The sequence below is a fragment of the Somniosus microcephalus genome, chromosome 7 (assembly GCF_052327205.1).
Source record: "Somniosus microcephalus isolate GS21.2 chromosome 7, FLI_Smic_1.0, whole genome shotgun sequence".
Classification (NCBI taxonomy): domain Eukaryota; kingdom Metazoa; phylum Chordata; class Chondrichthyes; order Squaliformes; family Somniosidae; genus Somniosus; species Somniosus microcephalus.
The window spans coordinates 240,695,079-240,722,142 of NC_140993.1; the positions used below are offsets into that span (position 1 = coordinate 240,695,079).

General features: G+C 45.1%; 2 protein-coding genes across 2 annotated transcripts in view; one reads left to right on the top strand and one right to left on the bottom strand.

The window, feature by feature from the left end:
* Positions 1-21,189, bottom strand: part of LOC147115183 (fer-1-like protein 6) — a gene marked incomplete at its 5' end in the record, with an annotated part of 214,587 nt that extends 193,398 nt beyond the window's left edge. The window contains 9 exons of the mRNA XM_085993912.1: positions 1,978-2,086; positions 5,230-5,570; positions 8,828-9,020; positions 10,188-10,374; positions 11,912-12,071; positions 15,249-15,327; positions 18,905-18,967; positions 20,882-21,013; positions 21,118-21,189. Of these exons, the coding sequence (XP_085850038.1) occupies positions 1,978-2,086; positions 5,230-5,570; positions 8,828-9,020; positions 10,188-10,374; positions 11,912-12,071; positions 15,249-15,327; positions 18,905-18,967; positions 20,882-21,013; positions 21,118-21,189 (1,336 nt within the window). The remainder of the gene's footprint in view (positions 1-1,977; positions 2,087-5,229; positions 5,571-8,827; positions 9,021-10,187; positions 10,375-11,911; positions 12,072-15,248; positions 15,328-18,904; positions 18,968-20,881; positions 21,014-21,117) is intronic.
* The window catches only part of LOC147115177 (fer-1-like protein 6), a 904,394-nt gene that overhangs the window by 782,167 nt on the left and 95,163 nt on the right, over positions 1-27,064 (top strand). The window lies entirely within an intron of this gene.

Below are 27,064 nucleotides of genomic sequence, written 5' to 3' on the forward strand. Positions count from 1 at the left end.
CCAAACTGGCAGTGTTTCGATAGTTTGCGCAGTTCTGTTAAATAATCAGCATTGCTTTCATCCTTATGCTGGTTCCGTTTGTGAAACTTGAATCTTTCTGCTATCAGCAGCGGTGTGGGGTTTAAATGTTCCTTTAGTATCGTTACTATGTCTTCAAAACTCTTTTCCATTGGCTTCGTTGGGGTTACTAGATTTCGTAATAAACCATACGTCTTTGCACCCATTAAATTTAACAATACCGACGCTTTCTTGTCATCTGACACCTCATTTGCCTTGCAGTACACCTCTATTCGTTCGGCATATGTAGTCCAATCTTCGACTTCATTGTCAAATGCGGTGATACTGCCACTCTTCGGCATTTTGGGTGTGATTTAAAATGGTGTCTCCCAATGGCTTAAAATGGCGTCTCCCGCGCTTTCCTTCCTCCCCTGCTGCTGCCAACGCCGCTCCCAGCGGTTCTCGTGGCAATGGTGGCGCCCTGTAGGTTTCGCACGCTTCTCCTGCGCTGCTGCCAACGCCACTCTCGGCGGTCCTCGTGGCAATGGTGGCGCCTCGCTGGTTTCTGCGCGTCTCTCTCTCCCTCTCTCCGACGCGGCTCGGCCCCTGAACACCGGCTGTACCCTGTGCGCTCTGCCCTCTCTCTCTCTCCCCCGTCGACGCTGCTCGGCCCTTTGCTGTGCTGCTCGGTCGGGCTCTAGCCCGCCGCTGTCCGGGAAGGGCCTGCGCACTACCTGTTGCCAGCCCGTTTCGCTGGACCACCTCGACTGGAAAGCCAAGCCTGGCTCTCGACAGCCTCCCCCGCACTTCTCAAGTCTCTGCTGGATGACTGGGCGGTTGCCCGTGGTCGACGCCCGAGTCTCTGGCCTTGACCTCCAATCCACTGATCTCCAAGAACGAATCCCCGGGAGGTGATGCAGAGTTGCAGGTAGGTTCGAACCTGCCTCGTCGCCAATGTTGCATCCGTGTATAATAAGACACAGACTGCGGAGAACGGCACAACAGGTGTTTACTCAACGTAGCTCACACTGCAACTGATCTGTACAGATTACTACTCAGTGCTATATACAGGTGTGGTCACTGCCGGTACTGCAGTATACATGAGCTGTAAAACATAGTTCCCCCCTTAAAGGCATATACATTACACAGGGCAACTCGGACAGCAACTTCCTGATTGCCGCGTTTAACTGCACATGTGCAGTCGCCGGAAGTTGCCGTCTGATTTACTCCTTAATAGCGGTGAGTGCTACTAGCCTCACCGTTATTTTTAACCACAAAATCCTGGCCATTGTAGGAGTAATGAGGAAAGAATAGATTCCACCAAGTTCAGAGGGATGTAGGGAGGATAATTGTGTTTTTACTTTTTCACAATTTTACACCGGTTTATATACGGATGCTGTTGTACACTTCAATCACACAAACATTTGCTGCAACTGCCCCCACACCCCCAACCCAGACCACAATTTTGCACCCATTAAAATTAATAAATGGAAAATCATGGGCATGGGAATGCAGAAGTGGAAGATGCCGGTCAATGTTGGCATTGAATGTACAAGTGTGGTAGCATTACCTGCTTCAGGGTGATTGTGTTTTATTGGCAGTAGCCATAAGAGACTGAGTGGGAGTGCACAGGCGCCACCCGACCTTATCCAAGGGTGAAGATGGGTTTCACTATTTCTACTGTATCTGAAGTTGGTGGAGTGTGTGCATACTCCCAGCTTTCCTCTTATATCTTCCCTACCGTTCCCCTGGAGGGTATGTTGTTGTGAGGGAGGCATTGTTGAACAGCTGTTACTGTTCATTGGAATAAAATGTCATTGTGTCATTGTAGGGTGAAATGCTTTCTCACCCTGCACTCGGTGACTGCTCGGGATCATCACTGTGCTCACAATTCAGCATTTACTGATGCAGCAAAACACTGGTTTGAGTATCTTTCATGGTCAATCATGTAAGTAAAGAGTGCAAATTGTGTCTTCTTACCTAAAGATACCTCAAAGCTGATTGGCTTTTCACCAATTTTCCTGTCGATCATTGTTGCTTCAAAAATCGTACCAAACAGAAGAAAATCTTGTACAGTTTCCTCATCAATCTGAAAAAGGCATGTGTTAGTCATAGCAGGTAATACTGAGAAGATAAACAGTAAATACAGAATCATCATAAAATCTGTATTTCGTCCAGTTTTTCCAAATGACTGAAGTAGCGGAGATAAAATTGAACAGGATTTCTTTTAAAATGGGAATATTTATTGCCATTCTTCCTTTCCTAAACTTTGTTTTTCCCCAATGCCTTTTATTTGGATTGAAATCACACTTAATATATTATTGAACTTAATATCAGATATTAAGTGAAATATTAAGGGGTAGAAGTTGGTTTGTGTTGCACCTGTTTTTTGGGTGTAAAGCGACCACAAAGTATACTAATTTAGCAGTGGGACGGCTTAAGCCTGCACAGCCATTGGTCCTGCTGCTAAATGCTTAGGACTCATTTTTTTAAACGTCCTGGCAGCCGCCTAATATATGTGTTGGGCTCCTTGAATTTGTTGATGCAGGGCCTGACACCTGTGGAAGGACCCCTCTACAAGAGGAGTTACCAATGGCCAGAGCAGGCATTGGGCCGGCCACGTTCAGCATTCTTCAGCAGCCAGATAAAGGTAAGTTAGATTTCATTTTTAAAAACTCTCTGTGGAGCCAGGAGGACCTGGAGTGCGCCACCCAACTCCATTCATTCCTAACCCTGTGTAGTAAAACCTTCATTATAATAGTACAGAATTTCTTTATTCACTAACATTTTAATGTACTTATTACCAGCATGGCACCGTGCACTTTCAAACCTCCTTGGTTTGCACACAGCAGCTGCTCACTCCACACAGTACGTCAGCTGGAGCAATGTAGCTGTTCTGCACTGCGGACCTCTGAACTACTGGTAGATATATTACTGGTCAATACAAAATGTGCTTACAACTAGGACAACCGAGTATGTGGGGAAGGTTAGCTGTGCCTTCTGAGATGGAGTCTCCTACAGTGGTGAAGCTGGCAGCCTGATGGAGCTGAAGAGACTTCCTGCGACAGTGGCAGCATTCCTGAGCAGAACGATATGGAAGGTTAAACATATTGAACTGACGGAATAGCCCATTTTAACCTAGATGCCTAGGTCTGGACTTGGTTTTTTAAGAGCATTCCATATCCTGACAAAACTAAACAACAGCGGCCTTGACATCCTTCCTAAAGTGCGGTGCCCAGAGTTGGACACAATATTCCAGCTGAGGCCTAACCAGTGATTTATAAAAGTTCAGCAAAACTTCCTTGCTTTTGTATTCTATGGGCTCAATTTTGTCAATGGGGAGCTTTTGGAGGCGGGACTCCCACTTTTTGGGTTGTAGTCCCACCTCCATCAACTTGTGGCCAACCCAGCGGGCTCAACAGGCCAATTAAGGGACACCTGGTTACTGGTGACATCAGCGATTGACATTTCATCTGTCAAGAGCTATTGACAGATGAAAAATCAGCGTTTGACAGCTCTGTGAAGCTGCCAAACACTGACAATCTGTCTTCTAACTTGAGTCCTTCTACTCAGACTCAGTTAGAGATCTCTCCAGACCAGAAAGCAGAGGCTGCAGCTTTTGACAGTTCAGCGGCCATTCTGCTTTCTGTGCCGGTGAGCTGAGGGACTCCCAAGAACTGAAGGAAGGAAGCCTGCAGGAGAAAGTAAAGATAAGTAAAACTTATTAAAACACTTTACACTCACCTCACACACTTACCCCTTGCACACATGCACCCATCACTCACCTGCACAATGGACATCTCGACCCCTCCAACCCCTGCAGACCAACGGTCCGCCTCGCTAACTTGGTGTGGTTCGGAGCTGTCGGACAGCCCACATTTCAGGGCTAAAAATAGGGATTAGGCAAAAAACTGCCTGTTAACTACCTGTTAACAGGCAGTTAATTGGCACTAATCCCCTTCCCGCCTCAGGGAGGCGGCTCCCAGCACAGGTCGGATACCCGCTTCCTGGGACATTGGCACGGAGGCGGGTTGGGGGCGGGATGGGTTCCTGCCCCCCGATTCTGCAATTTTCCCACCTCTCCCGCCTCCAAACCCGCCTCCTCGGGGCTTGGAAAATCGAGCCCTATGGCTCTATTTATAAAGCCATGGATTCCATTTGCTATTTTTTTTTAAAACAGCCTTATCAACTTGTCCTGCCACCTTCCTTGTTAAGCATCTAATTGTATCATTCATTTCTAATTTCCTGAAAATGAATAACTATTGGAGAAAGCTAAGGGGGAACAAATTGGATTAAGTTAGTGAAAATTAACATTCATTATTGACACTGTACCTGCGCTGCATACAGATTCAAATCCATGTATTCTTGTAAAAAGAAACATTTAAAATCTCAATGATAAGGTTGACAATGTGTAATATATATTTTAAATTTTCAAAAGCTCAATAGACCTTTGTTACCATTAAAAGTATGTGAGCTGCACAAAATGTTTAAACAATTTTGCTTTACTATGAAACTAAGTAAGAGATTAATGTGTGTCTGTAATTCTCATAAGTAAAACCCTAACCCGTGAAGTAATTAAATTAAAGGGAACTAGCATGAAACTATCTTAAATTAACCTTTCTGCTTCTTCTGATTCCAACAAAAGTCTTGGAGGTTGCAATCAAACTTGAAATTAATGTATCAGTAATAAACTTTAAGGAAAAAAAGTAACAGAGACAACAACTTCATTCCTTCTCCACTTATCCCCAGATTAACATGAAAGAACTGGTGAGGAGAGATTGGGTCAACTCGGCCTGTATTCACTAGAGTTTAGAAGAATGAGAGGGGATCTCATTGAAACGTATAAAATTCTGACAGGGTTAGACAGACTGGATGCAGGGAGGATGTTTCCCCTGGCTGGGGGGTCTAGAATGAGGGGTCACAGTCTGAGGATACGGGGTAGGACATTTAGGACTGAGATGAGGAGAAATTTCTTCACTCAGAGGGTGGTGAACCTGTGGAATTCTCTACCACAGAAGGCTGTGGAGGCCAATTCACTGAATAAATTTAAGAAGGAGATAGATAGATTTCTAGACACAAAAGGCATCAAGGGGTATGGGGAGAGAGCGAGAATATGGTATTGAGATAGAGGATCAGCCATGATCGTGTTGAATGGCGGAGCAGGCTTGAAGGGCCGAATGGCCTACTCCTGCTCCTATTTTTCTATGTTTCTATGGTGATTGTAAAACAAACCCAAGAAGAAGACTCTATTGGTTCCACTTCAACTTCAGTAGAGTTTGTCTTATCAGAAGAGCTCGAGGTTTTGGATTCTTCAGCTGTGGGCGACGTCTTTTGGTCTTTCCCAGATTTGGGCTCTTTAGGCACAATCTTCAATTCCTTTGCAACCTTAGAGAATCTTGACTCAGCTGCCCCGGCTGCCAGAATCTCCACTGTAATTTCAATCAGGAGACGGCCCCTGAATGATACTCCTTCTCCAATACCCATATTGAGCTCCTGATTATCATCCATTAGGGTATAATTGCGGGTTGAGCCGTACAAATTGATCCACGCTGGTCCAAAAGTTGGCAAAAATCCTTAAAGAAGCACACAATGAAGTTTTTCTGGATATCAATTTTCATTTTATATCATTTTTTGATTTTGTAATATTAACATTTTATTTAATGTTTTTGTTCATTTGTTTTTGTCTTTATTATTTGTATTCCACCACCGCACACACCCACACTCTCATTCCCCCGGTAGCCTCACTGTCCAAACTATGCTCCTCCTCAGTGTGGAGGGGAGGTGGGAAGGTCCAACATTTGATATCTGCATGCATATCATTTTAACAATGTTCCTCGATTAACCACCAGGAGTCACACTTAAATGGTGAAGGAAGGGACCGAGCCCCACCTCACAGACCAGATTATCTTGCTTCTGCTAGAAAACTCAGCAAAACTATCCCTCTGGAAATATCCCAAATCTCATAGTCATTCGAGGCTACAATTGTAACTTGGGTCTCTTGGTAGGTACTCCCAAGACTAGTGTTGTAACTATCAAGCCATCCTTTTTTCTTGAATTAATGATAAGAATACAAAGAATTTTTAGGCAAAGGCCATTAGGCACAAGCCCATTCCATTTTCAGAACTCAACCCCACCCACCTGTCTCCTAATTATATTCTTCAGTCCCTTCTCCCTCCAAAATGCATTTAATCATCTCTTGGACTCATTTAAACAGTCTGCTTTAATGTTCTGCCCTAAATACTCATTCCACAACTATATTATCCTTTGGGGAAAGTGTTCCATCTGACTTTTCTTAATTCCTAATTGCTTAATTTTAACTTCAATCCCCTGGAATTTTAATCCTTCATCATAATGAACAATTTGCTTAAATCGATTTTATCAATTCTGCATAATCCTGAAAATTTCAATGTCATCATCTCAAAATCTCTCTTCCAAAGAAACAAGCCTATTTTCTAAACCATACCTTACTTAAAGATTCCACACCAAGAATAGTCTTTGTTTTTCATCTGCGTGCCCTCTCAAGGGAAATAAAATCATTCCTCTGATTTAGTGCCCTGAAATTGCACACAGTATTCCCAGCGGGGTCGAACCACTATAATATAGTGGTCATTTTCTCAAATTGTGCACCAGGCATGGAGCCTCACCCACCACAAGCACAGATCAGAAATTTTGCCATACTTTCCACAATGTTCCATCTATTAAAATTAATGATTGGAAAATTGTTGGGGGTGCCCCCAAATTCCTGGCTGCCAATGCCAGCAGGCGCGATTCTGAGCCAGGAGTGCAATTTAAGAAAATTGCCCCTTGTAACTCTTACGGTTTGTATTTTGTCACCCTCCTGATGAGAGCCAATACCTTATTTATATTTTTTGCCACAACTATAACTCGCAGATCTTCTGAAATCTGAAGAATTCATTTGAAAGTCTTAAATATACAAATCGAGAATAGCAATATTATCAACAAAAACACCATCTTGCTGCTGCCGATATATGTAATGGCTTTAACTATCAAGCATTCAATAGTTTTTATTTTGAACTCCAGTGAGCCTAGTCAATCATTAAATGCTTACATAACATTTATTTTATAATGAAAATTTAAAGGAACATTTTCTTTGACAGGAAATTGATTTTTTGCTGAGAAATTTCACAAGTTTTCCTGACAAAGTTGACAGAAGTGGAAAAGGTAGAAGCAATGGAAGGGGTGAAAATGATAGACAGGATGTACGAGAAAGGCTGGGAATGCTTAGAGTGGATAAGTCGCCTGGTCCTGATGGCTTGCATCCCAGGTTGCTAAGGGAATTGGGGGAGGAGATAGTGGAAGGGCTTGCCATAATTTTCCAATCTTCCCTAGATGTGGGGGAGGTGCCTGAGGATTGGAAAGTGGCAAATGTGACACCATTGTTCAAGAAAGGGTGGAAGGACAATCCTGGTAACTACAGGCCGGTCAGTTTAACATCAGTGGTGGGTAAAGTTTTAGAAACAATAATCAAGGAAAAAATTAACGGGCACTTGGAGAGGTTTAAGCTAATTAAGGAGAGCCAACATGGATTTGTAAAAGGCAGATCGTGTTTGACCAATCTAATTGAATTTTTTGATGAAGTAACAGAGAGGATTGATGAAGGGAATGCAACGGATGTTGTCTACATGGATTTTCAGAAGGCGTTTGACAAAGTACCACTTATAAGGCTGGTTAACAAAATTGAGGCTCATGGAATAGGTGGGTCAGTGGCAGCTTGGATAATGAATTGGCTTAAGGACAGAAAACAGCAAGTTGTGGTAAATGGCTGTTTTTCAGACTGGAGGATGGTAGACTGTGGTGTTCCCCAAGGGTCAGTGCTGGGGCCACTGCTTTTTTTGATATATATAAATGACCTGGATATTGGAATACAGAGTAGAATTTCTAAATTTGCTGATGACACCAAACTTGGGGTGTGGCAACCAGTGATGATGATACCAATCGACTGCAACAGGACATAGAAAGGCTAGCAGAATGGGCAGACAAGTGGCTGATGGAATTTAATACAGAGAAGTGTGAGGTGATGCATTTTGGCAGAAGGAACAGGGAGAGGCAATATACACTTAATGGCACAGTTTTAAAGAGTGTGCAGGGACAGAGGGACCTGGGAGTTAATGTGCATAGGTTCCTGAAGGTGGCAGGACATATTGAGAGAGTGATTAACAAAGCATATGGGATGTTGGGCTTCATAAATAGAGGTATTGAGTACAAAAGTAGAGAAGTTATGCTGAACCTTTATAAAGCGCTGGTTAGGCCATAACTGGAGTATTGCATCCAGTTCTGGTCATCACACTTTAGAAAGGATGTGAAGGCCCTTGAGAGGGTGCAGAGTAGATTTACCAGACTGGTTCTGGAGATGGGGTATCTTAGCTACAAGGACAGGTTGGAGAAGCTGGATTTGTTTTCATTAGCGCAAAGGAGGTTGAGTGGTGATTTGATAGATGTGTACAAGATTATGACGGGTTTGGATAGGCTAGACGGGAAAAGGCTGTTCCCACTAGTTGATGGTACAAGGACTAGGGGACACAGATTTAAGGATTTGGGCAAGAGATACAGGGGGGACGTGAGGAAAAACTTTTTTACGCAGCGAGTGGTGATGACCTGGAATTTGCTGCCGACGGAAGTGGTGGAAGCGGAGCCACTCAATGTTTTCAAGGGGAGACTGGATAGGCACTTGAGGGAAATAAACTTGCAGGGCTACAGGGATAGAGCGGGGGAATGGGACTGGCTGGATTGCTCTACAGAGAGCTGGCGTGGACTTGATGGGCCAAGTGGCCTCCTTCTGTACCTCTATGACTCTATAAGTGGTTCTCACCATTATCTCCATCCTGTTCATTTGATATTTTCTTCAAGTCAATGTAATGAGTTCCTATGGCAACGTCATTAACATTCCCTTCGTCCCACACCTGAATTTTGACTCGACGGCAGAGTGGTGGAAACATTTCTTTGAAAATGATCTGTTCATTCCAGACAGGTTCAGCACAGTTTTTCTGCACAGACGTTCGGCCCTGATGACCAGAAGGAAATAGTAAGAATGAGAGTCTCTGTCACGAACAGAGTGGAGAGAGTAAACCATTCCAATCCGACAACTTTCCAACAACTTTCACATCATGGGCTCTCAAAGGAATCTTAACCGGCCAAATTCAACATTTGGGGGGTGATTTTGCCAGCCCTGGGGAGGCAGGTATGGAGGCGGGACTGCCGGGAAAATGGCAGAATTTGAGGGTTTGAAAATAATTTGCCTTTCTAGGCATCTTCTGACCTGGTGAGGGCGCTAACCAGATGGTTACCGGGGCTCCACGGGTTAAGTTATGAGGAGAGATTACATAAACACGGCTTGAATTCCCTGGAATATAGAAGGTTAAAGGGTGATTTGAATGAGATTTTAGGATTTTGAGTGGAATTGATAGGGTAGAGGGAGAGAAACATTTTCTGCTAGTGGGAGTGTCTAGGACAAGGGGACATAACCTTAAAATTAGAGCCAGGCCATTCAGGAGAGAAGTTAGGAAACACTTCTGCATACAAAGGGTAGAAGAAGTGTGGAACTCTCTCCCACAAAAAGCAGTGGATGCTAGCTCAATTAATCATTTTAAATCTGAGTTCAATAGATCTTTGCTAGCCAAGGGTATAAAAGGATATGGAGCCAAGGTGGGTGGATGGAGTCAAGATACAGATCAGCCACGATCGCAATGAATGATGGAACAAGCTCGAGGGGCTGAATGGCCTACTCCTGCTCCTACGTCCCGAAGCCATGATGGCTTCCCGTGCAGGCCTTGGATTAAAATTGCAGGTGATTTGCATATTTAAGGAAGGGCTCTACTGCCTTCCAGTGTGCGTTTCCAGCTCGCCTGCTCAAAAGAGCAGAATAAAATTGCAACCCGCGGAATCGGAGGGTGCAAGTCGCTGCGGCCCTTTTTTACTGCCCACCCACCCGGTTTCCGCCTGCCAGGCAGGGGTAAAATCAGCCCTCAAGTTTTGTAATAAGTAACATGTAGCATAATAAAAGGCAAGACCCCTAGTAGGCCAATCCGCAGGAATCCTATTCAGGACTAATTAATAAAGTTATTTAGCATCTGTCTCAAATAAACTGTTTCATGTCATAATCACTTTGGTGAAGTTGCAGACTGGTGCAATAAAAGTGCTAATAAGCAGAAAAATCATTTTAAAGGTAATACCCTTTGACCAGAAAAGGTGATGATGACATATGGGTCCACAAAATCCTTGTTGTCTCCCATGAATGCCTTTGTTACATTTGCCATGATGCTGGATTTCATCTTCGGAAGTCCCTGAGCTTTGTAAATTTTGACATAAAACCTTGCCCACGGTCTTTCTGTTGGAAACCCCATTGGAATGAGTAGATTCCTATTGCACACCAAAAATTGCATTGTAAGTAAAAATAACATCTTTTACCTTTTTTAAACAGCAACTGAAACAAAAAGCTAATTAAAACAAATTGAAATATTAGGGGAGCTAGGAGACACGGTGACCTTTCACCTCTGGAACGGAGGGTCGACTCCAGGTCAGTCTGATGGAATGAGAGTCTCCTCCGTGTGCTGCCTGGAAGGGTCCTCTGTGAAATGAGTTTGACAGTCTCTCAATCCCGGTCCACTGGTCATGGGCCTACAGCACAAAACTGCCCCAAATGCAGAGCGGAGTGGCAATCTCACTGACAGACCTAACGTTGAATGGTGTCGGAAAAGGAAAGAATGTCACAACTGGTGCAAGCAGAGGGTGCCCTTCTCAGGCAGAGCAGAGGAAATGTCACTCTGCATCGAACTGTGCTGCACCCGACCTGGCAATGCTTGGTGCTGATGCCTGAATTGGAACTTGTTTCATTCACTGGCACTTAAATCATCACTTTGAGCACAATATTTTTAAATTAAAATACAGATTCACCATCTCAAGAAAAAAACATTAATTTAGTTGAAAAACAAATACTTTTCATGATGTAAATTTTCACACGAACAAACAGTAAACACATTTTATTCCTGCATTGAAAAGTCTCATGTTTTACCTATTAAAACGTTACATTATAATCCAAGAGCAAGAGCACGTAGGTTTGAATAGAACATTCTGGAAATGCACAACAGATCTATTAACATCTGAAAGCAAAGCAGTAAGTTAACATTTCAGGTGTACTCTTCATCGGGACTGTTTTAACAAGGGGACAACGCATAAAACACTAAGCCATCGTTGTCTGTTTACAGACGCTGTCTGCCCTGCTATGTATTGCCAGCATTATGGGTTTTTTTAATTTCAGATTTCCAGCACTGGCAGTTTTTCCTTTCTTTTTAATTGCATAAAGGTTTGAAGCTGAACACAATGTTGTTCTTTCTCTGGGACAGCAGGCGTTGGTAATGGAGGATCGCTGCAGCGGGGCCACTGGGAGAGGAGGAGGTGAAGGCTGGGGCTTTGGGCGAGGATCCCCCTATCGGTACATGGCCAGTAGGGTGGTCTGCACCCCTGGAGTCCGCCTGCCTTTCCTCCGCCACATTCCCGGGACACTGCAACCTTCTCCGCTTTCCTAGGTTTTCAAAGCTTCACTCCCGCTCTGCTATTTTGCTGCTGCCATTTACAGCTCCTCTGGACCCAGCTTTTATTCCTTTTCTAGTCCCATTACCACACCCTTTTGCCTTGCCCTTTTTGTCATTTAATCTCTCCTGCCTTCCACCCTATCGCAGACCTTTCCCTTTGTTCTCTCCTCCCCTCCCCCTTTCCTTGGCTCTCTGTCCATGCAGCTTCTTCCAGTTCTGAGGAAAGGTCAGCGACCCGAAACGTTAACTCTGTTTCTCTCTCAACAGATGCTGCCTGACCTGCTGAGCATTTCCCGCATTTTCTCTTGTTATCACAACTTTGTTTTTGTTCGATTTGCTCAAAAGGAATGAGAGTGTAGCCATACTTTTCGATTTCTCCCTCAGTAGCTTCACTGGTTTTCTGAGGAGGTTGCATGCTATCTCCTTTCCCAGTAACAGAAATGTCACATTTAAGGTAACCTTTCACCCCAGTCTTGATATCACTGGGATCGGTAAGAGGTGCCCACTTGTTATTGAACTGATGGCCTGAAGCAAGAGCAAGAGAAAAAGTTAATTTGGTATGCTCATGTTAATTCATTTCTTAAATTATGACTAACCACAGTCAGAATTGCATATTTATTGTATTGCTGCAATTACTGCAGCACTCCAGCAGATCACAGGGGCAATTGGTTGTTGGCCGAGACAATGGATAGCACACAAACAAACAGTTCCAGGTCTATCGGTGACTCTGGAGAAAGCTCTTCCCTTTACCTTTTTGAGCAGAAAAGCAACCTTCAAAGTGCCATTATGTTCTTTTCAATCTTATAATTATGAATTAAAGCTTTTGAAAAAATGTAAACTTCTAAAAGAAGCCAATTTGAAAGCTAAAATTAAACACTGCAAGACAACTTTATGATTCATAAGCAGATTGCTTGATGGTTCCATGGCTTCACAAGTCTGGTACAGTAAATGAGTCCCATCTTACTCAATCTTTATTATCTCAGGCACCCCCACACACCCAGCACCACACCCAGCACCACACCCCCAGCACCACACCCAGCACCACACCCCCAGCGCCACATCCCCAGCGCCACACCCCCAGCGCCACACCCCCAGCGCCACACCCAGCACCACACCCAGCACCACACCCCCAGCACCACATCCCCAGCGCCACACCCAGCGCCACACCCCCAGTGCCACATCCCCAGCACCACACCCAGCACCACACCCCCAGCACGCCACACCCAGCACCACACCCCCAGGACCACATCCCCAGCGCCACACCCCCACACACCCAGCACCACATCCCCAGCGCCACACCCAGCGCCACACACCCAGCACCACACACCCAGCACCACACCCAGCACCACACCCAGCACCACACCCCCAGCGCCACACCCAGCACCACACCCAGCACCACACCCCCAGCACCACACCCCCAGCACCACACCCCCACACACCCAGCACCACATCCCCAGCACCACACCCAGCACCACATCCCCAGCGCCACACCCCCAGTGCCACATCCCCAGCGCCACACCCAGCACCACATCCCCAGTGCCACACCCAGCACCACACCCAGCACCACACCCCCAGTGCCACATCCCCAGCGCCACAGCCAGCACCACACCCCCAGCACCACATCCCCAGTGCCACACCCAGCGCCACACAGTCACCTGAGCTCTGGCAAAGGCATTAGGGAAATATGAGATAACTTGGTTATCAGTCGGCTGCAGTAAAGTCTGTTACTTATTTATTTTCATTATTTTTACTCTTTATTTCCAACCTATTTCATTCTGAAACTTTAAAACTCCCCAAGGCCATGCACTGTTCCCTAACCAACAACAACACAAATACTTGTGTTTATATAGCGTCTTTAACATAGTAAAACATCCCAAGGCGCTGCACAGGAGTGTTATAAGACAACAAATTTGACACCGATCAACATAAGAATAAATTAGGGCAGGTGACCAAAAGCCTGGTCAAAGAGGCAGGTTTTAAGGAGCGCCTTAAAGGAGGAAAGAGAGGTAGCGAGGCAGAGAGGTTTAGGGAGGGAATTCCAGAGCTCAGGGCCTAGGCAACAGAAGGCCTGGCCACCAAAGGAACCAAAGGAACATAAAATTGAAAACTGAGTCAGTTAGTGAGCAAACAATGTATTATCACCGCTGATGTTGTCTCTGCTGATTCTTGCCTCGGTGGGTTGGAACACTTTATAATTAGGCCAGTGACCCTTTTCCCATTTCAAAAAAAAGAGCAGGGAGTTCTCCCGATGCCCCAGCTAACATCCCCCCGTTAAGCACCACCACCAAAAACAAATCAATTAATAACTTGGGCTGAATTTTCCTCCCGGGCGGTTTTGCCGCCGGGGTAAGGTCAGGCAGGACTTCCACACACCACCCTGACCTCTACCCGTTTTCCTGGATCGGGGCTGGTAATCTATACAGGATGAGCATCCAGTGGCATCTCTGCCACCGAGAGGGAGCCTGCTGCTGCCAGGAAGCAAAATTCAACAGTGCTGCGATGGCCACCTTAGACATCCCCGCAACAGAAGAAGAGGAAGTCGTGGGTAAAAGGGCAAAAAAGGCCTAAAGATTTATTTTTAAATTTCAGTGAAGAATCTCAGTGAACCAATTGGCCAGGAAGAGGAGGTTAAGAAGTCTCTCCCTCTAAGTGGGGAATGGGGGGATGGGGGGGGGTGGCGGGATTGGTGAGCTTTCCATCTTTGTACTGCCATCTCTCTCATGGTGTTCCCTGGGGTTGGTAGTGGCAGTAAAGAAGAAAATTGGACATGGCCGAACACCCCGCCTCTCTGTCACTTACAGGCAGGCTTAGGCAGCCTACTTTTCTGCAGGCATAGGTGGGGATGCGGTGGCGATTTTCCTTCCTTTTACCCCACTGTACTGCCTAATTTCAGGAAGTACAGCTGAGGAAAATACAGCCCTTCATCTACTCGCTGCCACGTTTGCCAATGTAACAATCACATCAAAGCCAAAATTCACTGCAGGTGAATCACTTTTGATTTGTTTGCGAGAGGCTGCATACAAACGCAAGTTTTTCTTTTTTCTTTTTTCTCTTTCAAGAGGTCCTACGAGGGGGTTACAGTTCCCTCAATAAAGCCTGGTCCAGTGAAATTAGTCACATCTAGGGAATTAAACCATCATCCTGAACTGGGTAGATGCAAAAGGCAAATTCTTTCATGACAGCACAGAATTCAGCATCTTAGTGGGAAATAAACAGCTTGATAACACAGTAGGTGCACAAGTAATTATATAGAGAAGTTAGATCACAGCAGTTTAGAGAAAAACCCAAGAAAACATTCAGAAAGAAAACTGAGTACTGCAATGGAAGGATTTACATTAGCAATCTGAGTTAGCCTTTCTTTAACAAATGATGCACATTCACAATTATATCATTTATCATTTCTTATTTCAAATGCTGTACGTCAAAATTCTTCTATGAAATCCAAAATAATGATGTATGTTGAGGAGAAACTTGCCAGTAAATTAAATTCTGTATGAAATACGAGGGGAGAGTTCCCTGTGTCCGGCACTGGACCGGCTGAAATATCGGGCGAGTCCGAACATAACACTCAATTTTCCTCCAGGCATGCACTCTGACACGTCCAGTTTTCCGATATTCAATGCGCCCATGCGATCCAGTGTGCCCAGGAGGAGACCCAGGAAAACTTCCCTATAACCTCAAATTAGCAACAATTGAATGTACCTGATTCATTGTAAACTGTTCCTACATCCAGTTTAAATGCTCCAATCAACGTTCCACGGATCAGTTTGGAATGCAAGACCTGCACAATCACATCAGCATTTAGAAAAATAGCAAATGAGTGAAAAGGTTTACTGAAAAACTTGGCATTTATTAATGAAATGTTAAAACGGATAAAAATAGGACATTCCCAAGCTTTGATCAGTTCATCTGCTGTTAGTTCCTTACTCTTGTGATAAAGGTAAACTTTCAGGTTTGGACTTTGGGCCCATTTTCAAAAAAAAGATAAATTTTCAGGAATGGAATTCAGTGGGTATCTTCATGGTTTCTTTAATATGTCCCTATTTCATCAAATAACAATTCATTTGTACAGTTATGATGCTGTTATTACTACTTATAAATAATACTTCTATTACTAAATGCTGAACCACAGGCCCTGGTTTTAAAGGGGGCGCGGGTACGGTGCGTATGAGCCACAAGCGGGAGTCGAACCCGGGGAGCCCGGGGACCTGGAGGCCCAGCTGATTGGAATGGCCGGGCCATATTGGAATAAATGTTCCCCAAGTCCCATCGGACCTGACCAGATCCATTACCTGGCCGGCGGGCAAGAAAGGGATTTTGGCGGCAGGAGGCCGCAGCTGGCGGACCTCTGGAGGTGATCTGGGGGTGTTTTCTGGCCGCAATTGGGGGGGGGGGGGGGGTAAGGTTGGGAGCTCCCGGGGCGAGGGAGGCCCAAAGCGTCCTTGTGAGGCCTGGAGGACCACTCTTGGTCCTCCTGACCCACAAGGAAACCTAAAGTATCCAGGCTCCCGACAGGTTTGCCTTATGGGGAAGCCATCATCAGACCCAATCTGCATATTTAAGGGAGGGGGGGGATTTAAGTAACTGATCTCATTTTAACTGACCCCACCCCCTCCTGCCCGGTTTCTGCCAGGTGGGGGAAGTTAGATTCGAACCCATTTCGACCAAAAAGTTCCCAGTTCAGTCCCTAGTCTTTTTTTAAATTCATTTTTGGGATGTGGGCATCGCTGGCAAGGCCAGCATTTATTGTCCATCCCTAATTGCCCTTGAGAAGGTGATGGTGAGCTGCCTTCTTGAACCGCTGCAGTCCGTGTGGTGAAGGTACTCCCACAGTGCTGTTAGGGAGGGAGTTCCAGGATTTTGACCCAGCGACGATGAAGGAACGGCCGATATATTTCCAAATCAGGATGGTGTGTGACTTGGAGGGGAACTTGGAGGTGGTGGTGTGCCCATGCGCCTGCTGCCCTTGTCCTTCTAAGTAGATGTCACGGGTTTAGGGGGTGCTGCCGAAGAAGCCTTGGCGAGTTGCTGCAGTGCATCTTGTAGATGGTACACACTGCAGCCACGGTACACCGGTGGTGGAGGGAGTGAATGTTTAAGGTGCTGGATGGGGTACCAATCAAGCGGGTTGCTTTGTCCTGGATGGTGTCGAGCTTCTTGAGTGTTGTTGGAGCTGCACTCATCCAGGTAAGTGGAGAGTATTCCATCACACTCCTGACTTGTGCGTTGTAGATGGTGGAAAGGCTTTGAGTCAGGAGGTGAGACACTCACCGCAGAATACACAGCCTCTGACCTGCTCTTGTAGCCACTGTATTTATGTGGCTGGACCAGTTAAATTTCTGGTCAATGGTGACCCCCAGGATGTTGATGTTGGGGGATTTGGCGATGGTAATGCCGTTGAATGTCAAGGGGTGGTGATTAGACTCTTGCATGTTGGAGATAGTCGTTGCCTGGCACTTGTGTGACGCAAATGTTACCCTGCCACTTATCATCTCAAGCCTGAATGGCATGCAGGTCTTGCTGCATTTGGGCATGGATCTGAGGAGTTGTGAATGGAAGTGAACACTGTGTAATCATCAGCGAACATCCCCACTTCTGACCTTTTGATGGAGGGAAGGTCATTGATGAAGCAGCTGAAGATGGTTGGGCCTAGGACACTGCCCGGAGGAACTCCTGCAGCGATGTCCTGGGGGTGAGATGATTGACCTCCAACAACCACAACCATCTTCCTTTGTGCTAGGTATGACTCCAGCCAGTGGAGAGTTCCTCACCCCCCCCCGCCCCCCCACCCCCACCGATTCCCATTGACTTCAATTTTACTGGAGCTCCTTGATGCCACACTCAGTCAAATGCTGGCTTGATGTCAAGGGCAGTCACTCTCACCTTACCTCTGGAATTCAGCTCTTTTGTCCATGTTTGGACCAAGGCTGTAATGGGGCCTGGAGCCAAGTGGTCCCGGCGGAACCCAAACTGAGCATCGGTGAGCAGGTTATTGGTGAGTAAGTGCCACAAATAATTTTTTTTAACTGCAATAAAAAAAAGTGATTGTGTATGGCCTGAGCATTGCTCAGTTGTTCCTATCTAACACTGTATTTATCAAGTATTTGGCCAAAATACCAGGGCCTAGAAATTCAGTCGCGTTTGCGCCCACTTATTGGCTAAAGAGTGGTTTGCGCCGGAAGTTTTTTAGTGCCCGAAATTCAGTTGGTCCCTAACATCGGCGTTAGCCGGTAGCGCTGCGCCGGCACCGATGACGTCATCGGTGTGCGCAGCGCCCCGGTTCCAATGCGATTCCGTGCCGACGGCCAAATTCAGTTGCGGCCGCCTCGCCCGTGGCGGCCGCAAACAGCGTTTGAAAAACGGGGCCTTGCAGCTCCGAGAGGCCGGCGCATAAAGGTGGAGGGGCGGCCGGCCGCTTTCCCGGCGGCCGCCTGGCCGCACCTCCCTCCCCGGACTCCTGCACCACCCCCCCGCGGCATTGGTGTCTGACTCCCGCGAGCCCGGCACTTCTCCGTGGTGCCGGGCTCATTTGCCAGGGGAATCCAGCGGCGATCTCACGGCTGCAGGCAGCTCCTCCTTAAGAGAAGGAGGAGGCCTGCAGTACCCCAGCCTGCCGCACCGCATCGGGTGCCGCAGCGGCAGCTGGACGCCTGAAGTTGACTTTCATCGCCCCAAGCGAGGCGGCCAAACCCTGCAATAGCGCCCGCCTCCGTCTTGGGGCGCCGCAACTGAATTTCAGGCGGGCGCTACGGGAATCCGGGCGAGCGCTAAATTTCGGGCGCTAAAGACCTGGCGCGGCGATAGCGAATTTCTAGGCCCAGGAGTTTCCTCTGCCGATCCCAATCTATACAATGCTTGGGTAAAATCTAAAGCAGCTGAATGATTAAAATCTCTTTAAAGAATGTAAAAACCCAGGGAGAGATTTCCTCTGTGCACTACATAATCATCAAACCTGTTCTTTGGAAAGGGGTTTATAATTTTATTACACTTAGTTCACAAAGGACTTTTTCCCCTGCCCTAGATTCTATGGGGTAGATCTTGACTTTGTACGATATTGTAAAATGGGCGATAGTGAATCGGCAGCCCGCTTCTACATCACTTATTGCCTTCAATGGGTATAACAATCGGGAATGATGTAAAGGGCTGACAAACTCGCAATTATCCATTTTACACTATCCCTGTTTCTTTAAATCACAGCGAGAATATTTCTACTTTTGGGCAGGGAAACCTTTTTCAAACCAACTTCTCTTTTCCTAAATTGTAATAACGTTCAGTTAGAGTATACTGGACAGTTAAAACTTTATCTGATCATTTACAAAAGGTCATTTAAAATTGTGTATAATAATGCGAGTACTTACTGAAAGGTTAATGATTCTGTCAAACAATATATCTGCTGGACCAATGTAATCAAACACAAAGTACTGCAAAGATAGAATGAATAAGTAATTAATCGTGTCACAGTAACTATTCTATGCAATTCTATTGTTCAGTCCAACACTGACACAGATATCAGGAGCATCTAAAATGCAGCTGTGTATTAACCTGAACAAACAGGCGAGAGGAAGCAGGCTTGATGGGCCAAATGGCCTTTTCTCCTTTGACTGTTCTTAGGTTATAAACTTGGTCTTGCTGTCTATAGAAATGCAACTAAAAACTCTTTGCTTTACTACCTATATGGCAAAGCAATTGCTAAGTTGTTTAAACAGGCTGCTTTCTTTGAGAGTTTGAGGTAATTATGCTAGGAACAGAATTCAAGTAAAAAGCTAACTAATAATGCCACACAATTTAGATGTAACCACAGTGATTTTTTAAAATAACTAAACACTGTTTGACATTGCTGTTGTCTAAATAGCCTCTTCAATAAACTAACTGTTTATTATGACTGATTTTTAGGATGTGTGAGAGAGACTTGAACACAGATATGAAATGTTCATTCGGCAGTGGAAGTTTCTGCATTATTTCAGAAACAAGGGTACAGGGAACATATTTTATTTTATGTTTTAATAATTTATATAAACAATAAACAGCTGAGGAAAATTGGGATGTTAATTTATATTTACTTTTAAACACAACCAATTTATATTTGTGTGTTTTGTGAGTTTTCTAGCTTTTCTCCAAAATGAAATCAAAATCAATATCACATCCGCTGTCACATCTAATCTTCTATTTCAATTATCAGAGAATGCAGCTGAGATTATGTATTTTGCTAGTGTCCTTTTACTATTCCCAATTCTATAAAAATAATTTCTTTTGCAGAATATTTGTTATATTTTCTTCTTCCCGTTTCACACATCATTACAAGCGAAGATCGTGTGGAATGGGGGGGGTGCAGTGTGAGGGGGATAGCCAACTTCCAGTCCTCTGACAATGTCACTCTATTACCCCGGTGCGCAGGAATTTCCAGGTAGCTGCTCTATGGAATCTTCCATCTATCCCTATGGGAGAAGAGTTGATCTTCACTCAGTAATCCCCCACAGCAACATGGTGAAGATCAGTGAGTCAATGTGTGAAGGTTCCCAGGAGCGAGTCTATGATCTTCCATTTTGGGCAGTCTGCCCCAGGGTGCTTGGTTTCCTCACATTGGCACAGGCTACAGGGGCTCCAAAGCACTGCCTATAGGATTTATGGGCTGAATTTTCAGGCCTCCCTTCCAGTGGAAACAGGATGGTAGTGACATGAAAATGGAGTGCAAGAACTTAACCATCCTTTTGCTGCCGTACCGGTGGCCGTCGCCATCTTGCTGGGGTCCTGAGGAGGGCACCCAGCTGATTGCAATACTTAAATCGGAGTCCTATGACGTCAATGTAAACCCAATGTCATTTTTGGGTTTAACTCGGTGGGGGATGAGCCATGCAAACTCCGCCCGCTATCAGCTGGCAGCTGGGCAGACAAGGACCCGAAAGATGAATTGTTCTTGACATTTGTGGGGCTGAGAGGGGCAGGACTGCTCCTCCAGGCTGCACAAACCCAGCCAGGACCACTGCCGCTATGGCTCTCCCGTTCACCTCCCACCCCGCCAGGAACCGACCCGACAATCTGATGTTGTGCCGGCCCTGATGTTGGCAGACTGCCCCGGTGCTCAGTTTCCTCTATACAGACCGGGCTTTCCGGTGGGACTAGCGGGCATCCAGCCAGTTGCCCATATTCGCTCCTGGGGAAGATTCACCTCTTTTTTTTATTAGGGATATTTTTCTGAATTGCTATTTGAACTTTGAAAGCCATTCTGATTCTTTCAAAACTAATGTCTAAACTCTCTTACTCTCAACAGGCTAAATCACCATTATTTGTTCACAACAGACATGCCTTTATTGACATGAGTGATTCAATACTTTTACCTCATTGTAAAAAGGGGCATTCGTCGCCTCTTTCACTGTTGTTTGCTTCTTTTCATCTCCGACTTCAATTATTACTGTCGGGTCAATATTTTCCCCAGCCAACTGCCGCGCTTCAGTGATCGTAATGGCAATCTGTTAGACACAGGAAGCATGAGTTCTCTGGTGAAAAGTTTTCAAGTTGTATGCGTCAAACAATCATTGAAAAACTACTGGAATCAGTTACTATGTTCGCTTACCTGATAGTGTTGAGACTTGCTTTCAGTGGGTTGTATTTTAAACACTGGTTTTGATCTGTGCAAAATATTTTGTTAAAGAAGTGTGATTATTATCCATATTTTTGCATAAGTTTTGTAAAGTAAATAAAATACTCAAATCAATAACTAATTACAGTCTGCTCATATTACAAACAATGACGGACAGGTAAAAACCATCTGGTCCATCGAGCCTGTCCCACTCAATTGCGATACCTTGTTTATCACAACATATACTCTCCACCCCACCCAAAACCATGTGATCTCCTGGGAGAGGCAAAGAAACAGATTTTAAAAACCTAGGTCAGTTTGGGAGGGAAAAAAAATCTGGGAAATTCCTCTCCGATCCATCTGGGCGATCGAAACGAGACCAGGAGATCACTCTGGCCCTGAATTGCCTGCAGCACCTACCTTCTGTAAGAGGTGATCTCCGCCCCAGCCAGAAACAAATCCAGCTCTCGCTAGAAGGAATTCAGTGAGTCCGCGCCCACCACACGGGACAGCAGCCTGTTCCAGAGGTCCACTATTCTCTGGGAAAAGAACCACCTCCTGACATCTAACCTAGATCTAGCCTTATACAACATAAATTTGTGACCCCCTAGAAAATAGTTATTGGGAAGGAAATAGTTTTGTGCTCGTCCTGGTTTAAAATCAGCTAGTGTTTTAAGCTCTTCTTTTTTCCACTCCCGACATCATGCAAAACAGAATGTGCGTTGGGAACATGAAACATGTGCAGATGATAAAGGGGTCCTATTTTGAATGGACTGAGGAATTGCTCAATCAGGAGTATATCAATAGGTGTCCTCTTTCAGGGAGGACACCCCTCCAGTCAAATGGTAAGGAAAAAGTAGTAACCTCTGGATGCAAAGTAAGGAAATGCATTTGATAAATATGCATGCATTCGAGTATTAGAAGTAATCGTCCAAAGTATGGAAACAAATATCCCAAGGAGATATGGCTCAAAGGTTTGTGACTTTAACCAATCCCTGTCAGTCTCAGCAAGTCATGATAATAACCTCAATCTACGAATGGTATCTATTTGCTGGGCATTAAGTACTTGTTTTAACTAAAGATTACAAAATTGAGTAGGTAGGAAAGATTTAGGGCAGCCATACATGAACCAAGTACATTATTGTTTTAATTAGTGTGGCAGATAGTTTAATTTATTTTGAATGCGTTTTTTTTTCTCATGCATAATATTGTGAGGCTGGTAAGTGTTGGGAAGAGAACTTAAGCAGGATCTTAAGCTCATGGCACCAAAGCACACACAGAAAATGGTGACTGGACACCAAAGAGTAGATTTTCTGATGATAGCAAAATACTGTGGATGCTGGAAATCCGAAATAACAACAGAAAATGCTGGAAAAACTCAGCAGGCCAGGCAACATCCGTGGAGAGAAATTAGAATCAACGTTTCGGGTCAAAACCCTTTATCAAGACTAAAGAGGCACAGGGAATGAAATAGATTAAGAGGCCGGGCTGGGAGAGAACAAAAGAGAAGAGACATTAAGAGGTATTTAAAACGAGATGAGATGGTGATAGGACTAGTGGAGACTCACCTCTTTCTCCGATACATTGATGACTGTATCAGTGCCGTTTCCTGCTCTCGCCCTGAACTAGACAATTTCATTCACTTTGCCTCCAATTTCCACCCTTCCCTCACCTTCACATGGTCCATCTCTGACTCTTCCCTTCCCTTCCTCAACTTCTCTGTCTCCATCTCTGGGGATAGGTTATTGACCAATATTCACTACAAGCCCACTGACTCCCACAGCTACCTGGACTACACTTCCTCCCACCCCGCCTCCTGTAAGGACTCTTGTAGTGTCCGTGTGTTGATAAAGACACTGAAGACAGGCGTTGGTTCATAGGTATTTACTAAGCAAAGTCTGGGGGGGGTTCTAACAGATATACACAATATACAGGCTTATATAGCCCGAGTGGCAATTACCGGCATTACAGCACACCTGGGGCACTTAAAGGCACATACACTACAATTCCTCCCCTTTTAGCTAACCAGTACATCATATTTTAAGTAATTATTAATTACATGTTATAAGCAAAATAATATACATTGCTGTAGTTAATTAATTATAAGTCAGTCTCTCAGGAGGCTTCCTGACTCAGTCCAGATAACGCCTCGGGGATGTAGTAGTTTCTGGTGGTGTAGTAGGTTCTTCTTGCAAGGCTGATTCGGCTTGAATGCCAGTGTCGGGTTCATCGGGTTCCAGTATCACCGGATCGGAGGTAGATATGGGTATCTCTACTTCATCGTTAGATGTATACAGTTGTGGTGTAGGTTGTCCCTTTTCGGATGACTTTATGATTTGGTCAGCATGGCACCTTATTATGCTTTCTCCGATGTCCACGGTATACATCAGTGGTCCTAGTCGTGTGCAGATAGTTCCAGGCTGCCATTTTTCAGTACAGTAGTCCCGGGCCAAAACTTGTTGACCTATCTGGAAGGTTCTAGTTGGCCTTTCATTCGTGCCTTGAAACTGCCGGTTCTCCATGTCCCTTCTGATGTTGGGCTTGACCAAATCCAGCCGGCATCTTAGGTTTCTATTGAAGAACATCATGGCGGGAGTTTGGTTGGCAACCATATGTGTTGCATTCCTGTATGCGAATAAGAAGTTATCCACCTTGTGCTGAAGTTTTATGTCTTCATTACCCATGGCCTTTATGGCCTTCTTGAAGGTCTGGACAAACCTTTCAGCCAATCCATTGGTGGCGGGATGGTATGGGGCGGACGTGTAGTGCTTAACCCCATTGTTTTTTAAGAACTTTCTGAATTCTTCGGACACAAATTGCGGTCCATTATCAGAACATATCTGTTCCGGCAGCCCATTCCTGGCAAATATGGTCCTTAATACTGTGATGGTTTTTTCCGTGGTGGTGGAGGACATCTTTATTACCTCCGGCCACTTGGAGTGTGCATCAACCGCGATTAAGAACATTGAGTCCATAAATGGACCAGCAAAGTCGATGTGCACCCTTTGCCAGGGAGATGAGGGCCACTCCCATGGATGTAGAGGGGCTTGTGGTGGAGCGTTTTGGACCTTCTGGCATCCTAGGCAGCTCTTGGTCATTTCTTCGATGTCTCCATCGATACCTGGCCACCATACAAATGCCCTAGCTAGGTTCTTCATTTTCACTCCACCCAGGTGCCCCTCGTGAAGCTCCTTTAGCATTTTATCCTGGAGTTTGGGTGGAATTACCACTCGGGATCCACACATCAAGGTTCCTCGGCACACTGACAGCTGTTCTCTTCTTTGCGAGAATGCTGGCAACAGTGGTTCGCCATGTGCTGGCCATCCCTTCACTGTTAAATCGTAGACCCGTGAGAGAGTCGGGTCATTTCTCGTCTCCCTTTCAATGGCAGAATTTGTTACTGGTAGACATTCCACTATGGTAGAGTGGAACATCTCTACTGGGTCTACTGTAGGTGCCTCTTCTACCGTTGGCAACGGTAGGCGCGATAAACCATCAGCATTCCCATGCTGTTTTGATCCTTTGTATTCTATGTTGTATTGGTGTGCCCCTAGAAAAAGGGACCACCTCTGTAGCCTTTGCGCTGTCATAATGGGAACACCTTTTTTAGGGTTGAATATGGAGATGAGGGGTTGATGGTCAGTCAACAAGGTAAATTTTTGTCCGTGTAGGTAATGGTTGAATTTCTTCACTCCCCATACCAGGCTGAGTGCTTCCCTGTCGATTTGGGCATAGTTACGCTCAGCTGAGTTTAATGAGCATGACGCAAAAGCTATCGGCCGTTCTGAGCCATCAGGGAATTTATGGGATAATACTGCTCCTATGCCGTAAGGGGATGCATCGCACGCCAGTCTGATTGGCAGTGATGGGTTGTAATGAGCCAAAACTTCTTCGGATGTGATTAAGTCTTTGCATTTATGGAAGGCACATTTACAGTCTTCGTTCCAATTCCAAATCACTCCTGTTTGTAGAAGTTCATTAAGAGGGTGTAGAAGAGTTGATAAGTTCAGTAAAAATTTATGATAGTAATTTATTAATCCCAGGAACGACCTTAATTGTGAAACATTTTCAGGTGCTGGGGCTTTTATGACCGCTTCAATTTTTTCAGGTGACTTATGCAACCCTTCATTATTAATTATGTGGCCACAATATGATATCTGATTTTGGAAAAATTCGCACTTGGGGCGATTCGCTCGTAGGCCCCGTTCTTTCAGCCTCGTGAGCACCTGCTCCAAATTGGCAAGGTGCTCGTTGTCGTTTTCTCCTGTTACAAGGATGTCGTCTAGGTAGCATTGAGTCCCTGGAATCCCTTGCAGGACTTGCTCCATAGCTCTTTGCCAGATAGCTGGAGCTGATGCTACTCCAAAAACTAGTCAATTGTACTGGTACAGGCCTTTGTGTGTGTTTATCGTGAGATACTTTTTAGAGGCCTCCTCAACCTCCATCTGTAGATATGCCTGTGCCAAGTCAATTTTGGTGAAACGTTTCCCTCCGGATAGTGAGGCGAAAATATCTTCTATCCTCGGAAGAGGATACTGTACTGTGTGAAGGACCGGGTTTACAGTCACCTTGAAGTCTCCACAGATGCGAATTTTTCTCTGTTCTTCAGATTTATCTTTATTCAATGCTTTTTTCATGACTGGAACGATGGGTGTTGCCCACTCGCTCCAATCTATTTTGGATAATACGCCTGCTTTTTCCAAATTCTCCAGCTCTGCCTCGACTGCTGGACGTATTGCGTATGGCACCGGTCTTGCTTTAAAAAATTTGGGAATTGCTGCATCTTCCACTTTTATTGAGGCGGTGATGCCTTTCAAGGCTCCTAGTTTCTCTTGAAACACTTCTTTGGCGTTGGCCAAGATGTCTTTTAATCGTTCAGGTATGATGTCATCATTGTTTTTTTTCTTACTGGTCACCGTCAGTGCCTGAATGGAGTGCCAGTCTAAACGTATCTTTCTGATCCATTCACGTCCCAACAACGGTGGACCACCATCTTGTAGAATGTATAAATACAACTTTTGTATTTCTTTGCCGTTGTATACAACAGGCACCCTTATTTTTCCTTTGGGGTATACTTTCTGTCCCGTATATGTTTTTAAGATAATGGATGTGTCTTTTAGAGGTATATGCGAAAATAGCCTCTCGTAATCCCGTCGATTTATTACGGTTAGAGCTGATCCTGCATCTAGCTCCATTTTAACTGGGGACCCTGCTATCGTGAGGTTAACCCAAATGGTTTGGTAATCATCTTTGGCAAGTACATTATGTAATTTGAGACAGCTTAGTCTCTTGTTTTCGGAGTCGCTATCGCTCTTCTGGTCTTCGGAGCTACTGTCCGTCATCATTTGTACCTTCCTGTACATTTCTTTATTGATTTTTTTTTCTGTCTGTGGATTTATTTTGTCCAGATCGGCATACCCGTGCAATGTGTCCAATCTTTCCGCATTGCCTGCATGCTTTGTCCTTGAACCAGCAGTCCCTCTGGTTATGGGTGGATCTGCCGCAGCGATAACATCTTTCGAAGCCCTGTGTCATTTCATGGGTGCCGAAGTCCTGTGTCTTTTGTTGTATCTCTGCAGCTCCTCTTGTTGCTGCTTCGTATGATACAGCCATACTGAAAGCTTTGCCCAATATTCAATCTTTTTCAGAAAGCAACCTTTTTTGTGTTCCTTCACTTAAGAGACCGCAAACGAATTTGTCTCGAAGATAATCTGATAGTCCTGCCCCGAATTGTCAGTACTTTGATAGCTTTCTTAATTCGGTTAGGTAATCAGCGTTACTTTCATTTTTGTGTTGATTTCGCTTGAAGAACTTGAATCGTTCCGCTATCAGCAGCGGTGTTGGGTTTAAGTGCTCCTGCAGGGTATCAACAATTTCTTTAAAATTCTTGTCCTTTGGTTTGGCTGGAGTGATTAAATTTCGTAACAGCCCGTATGCCTTT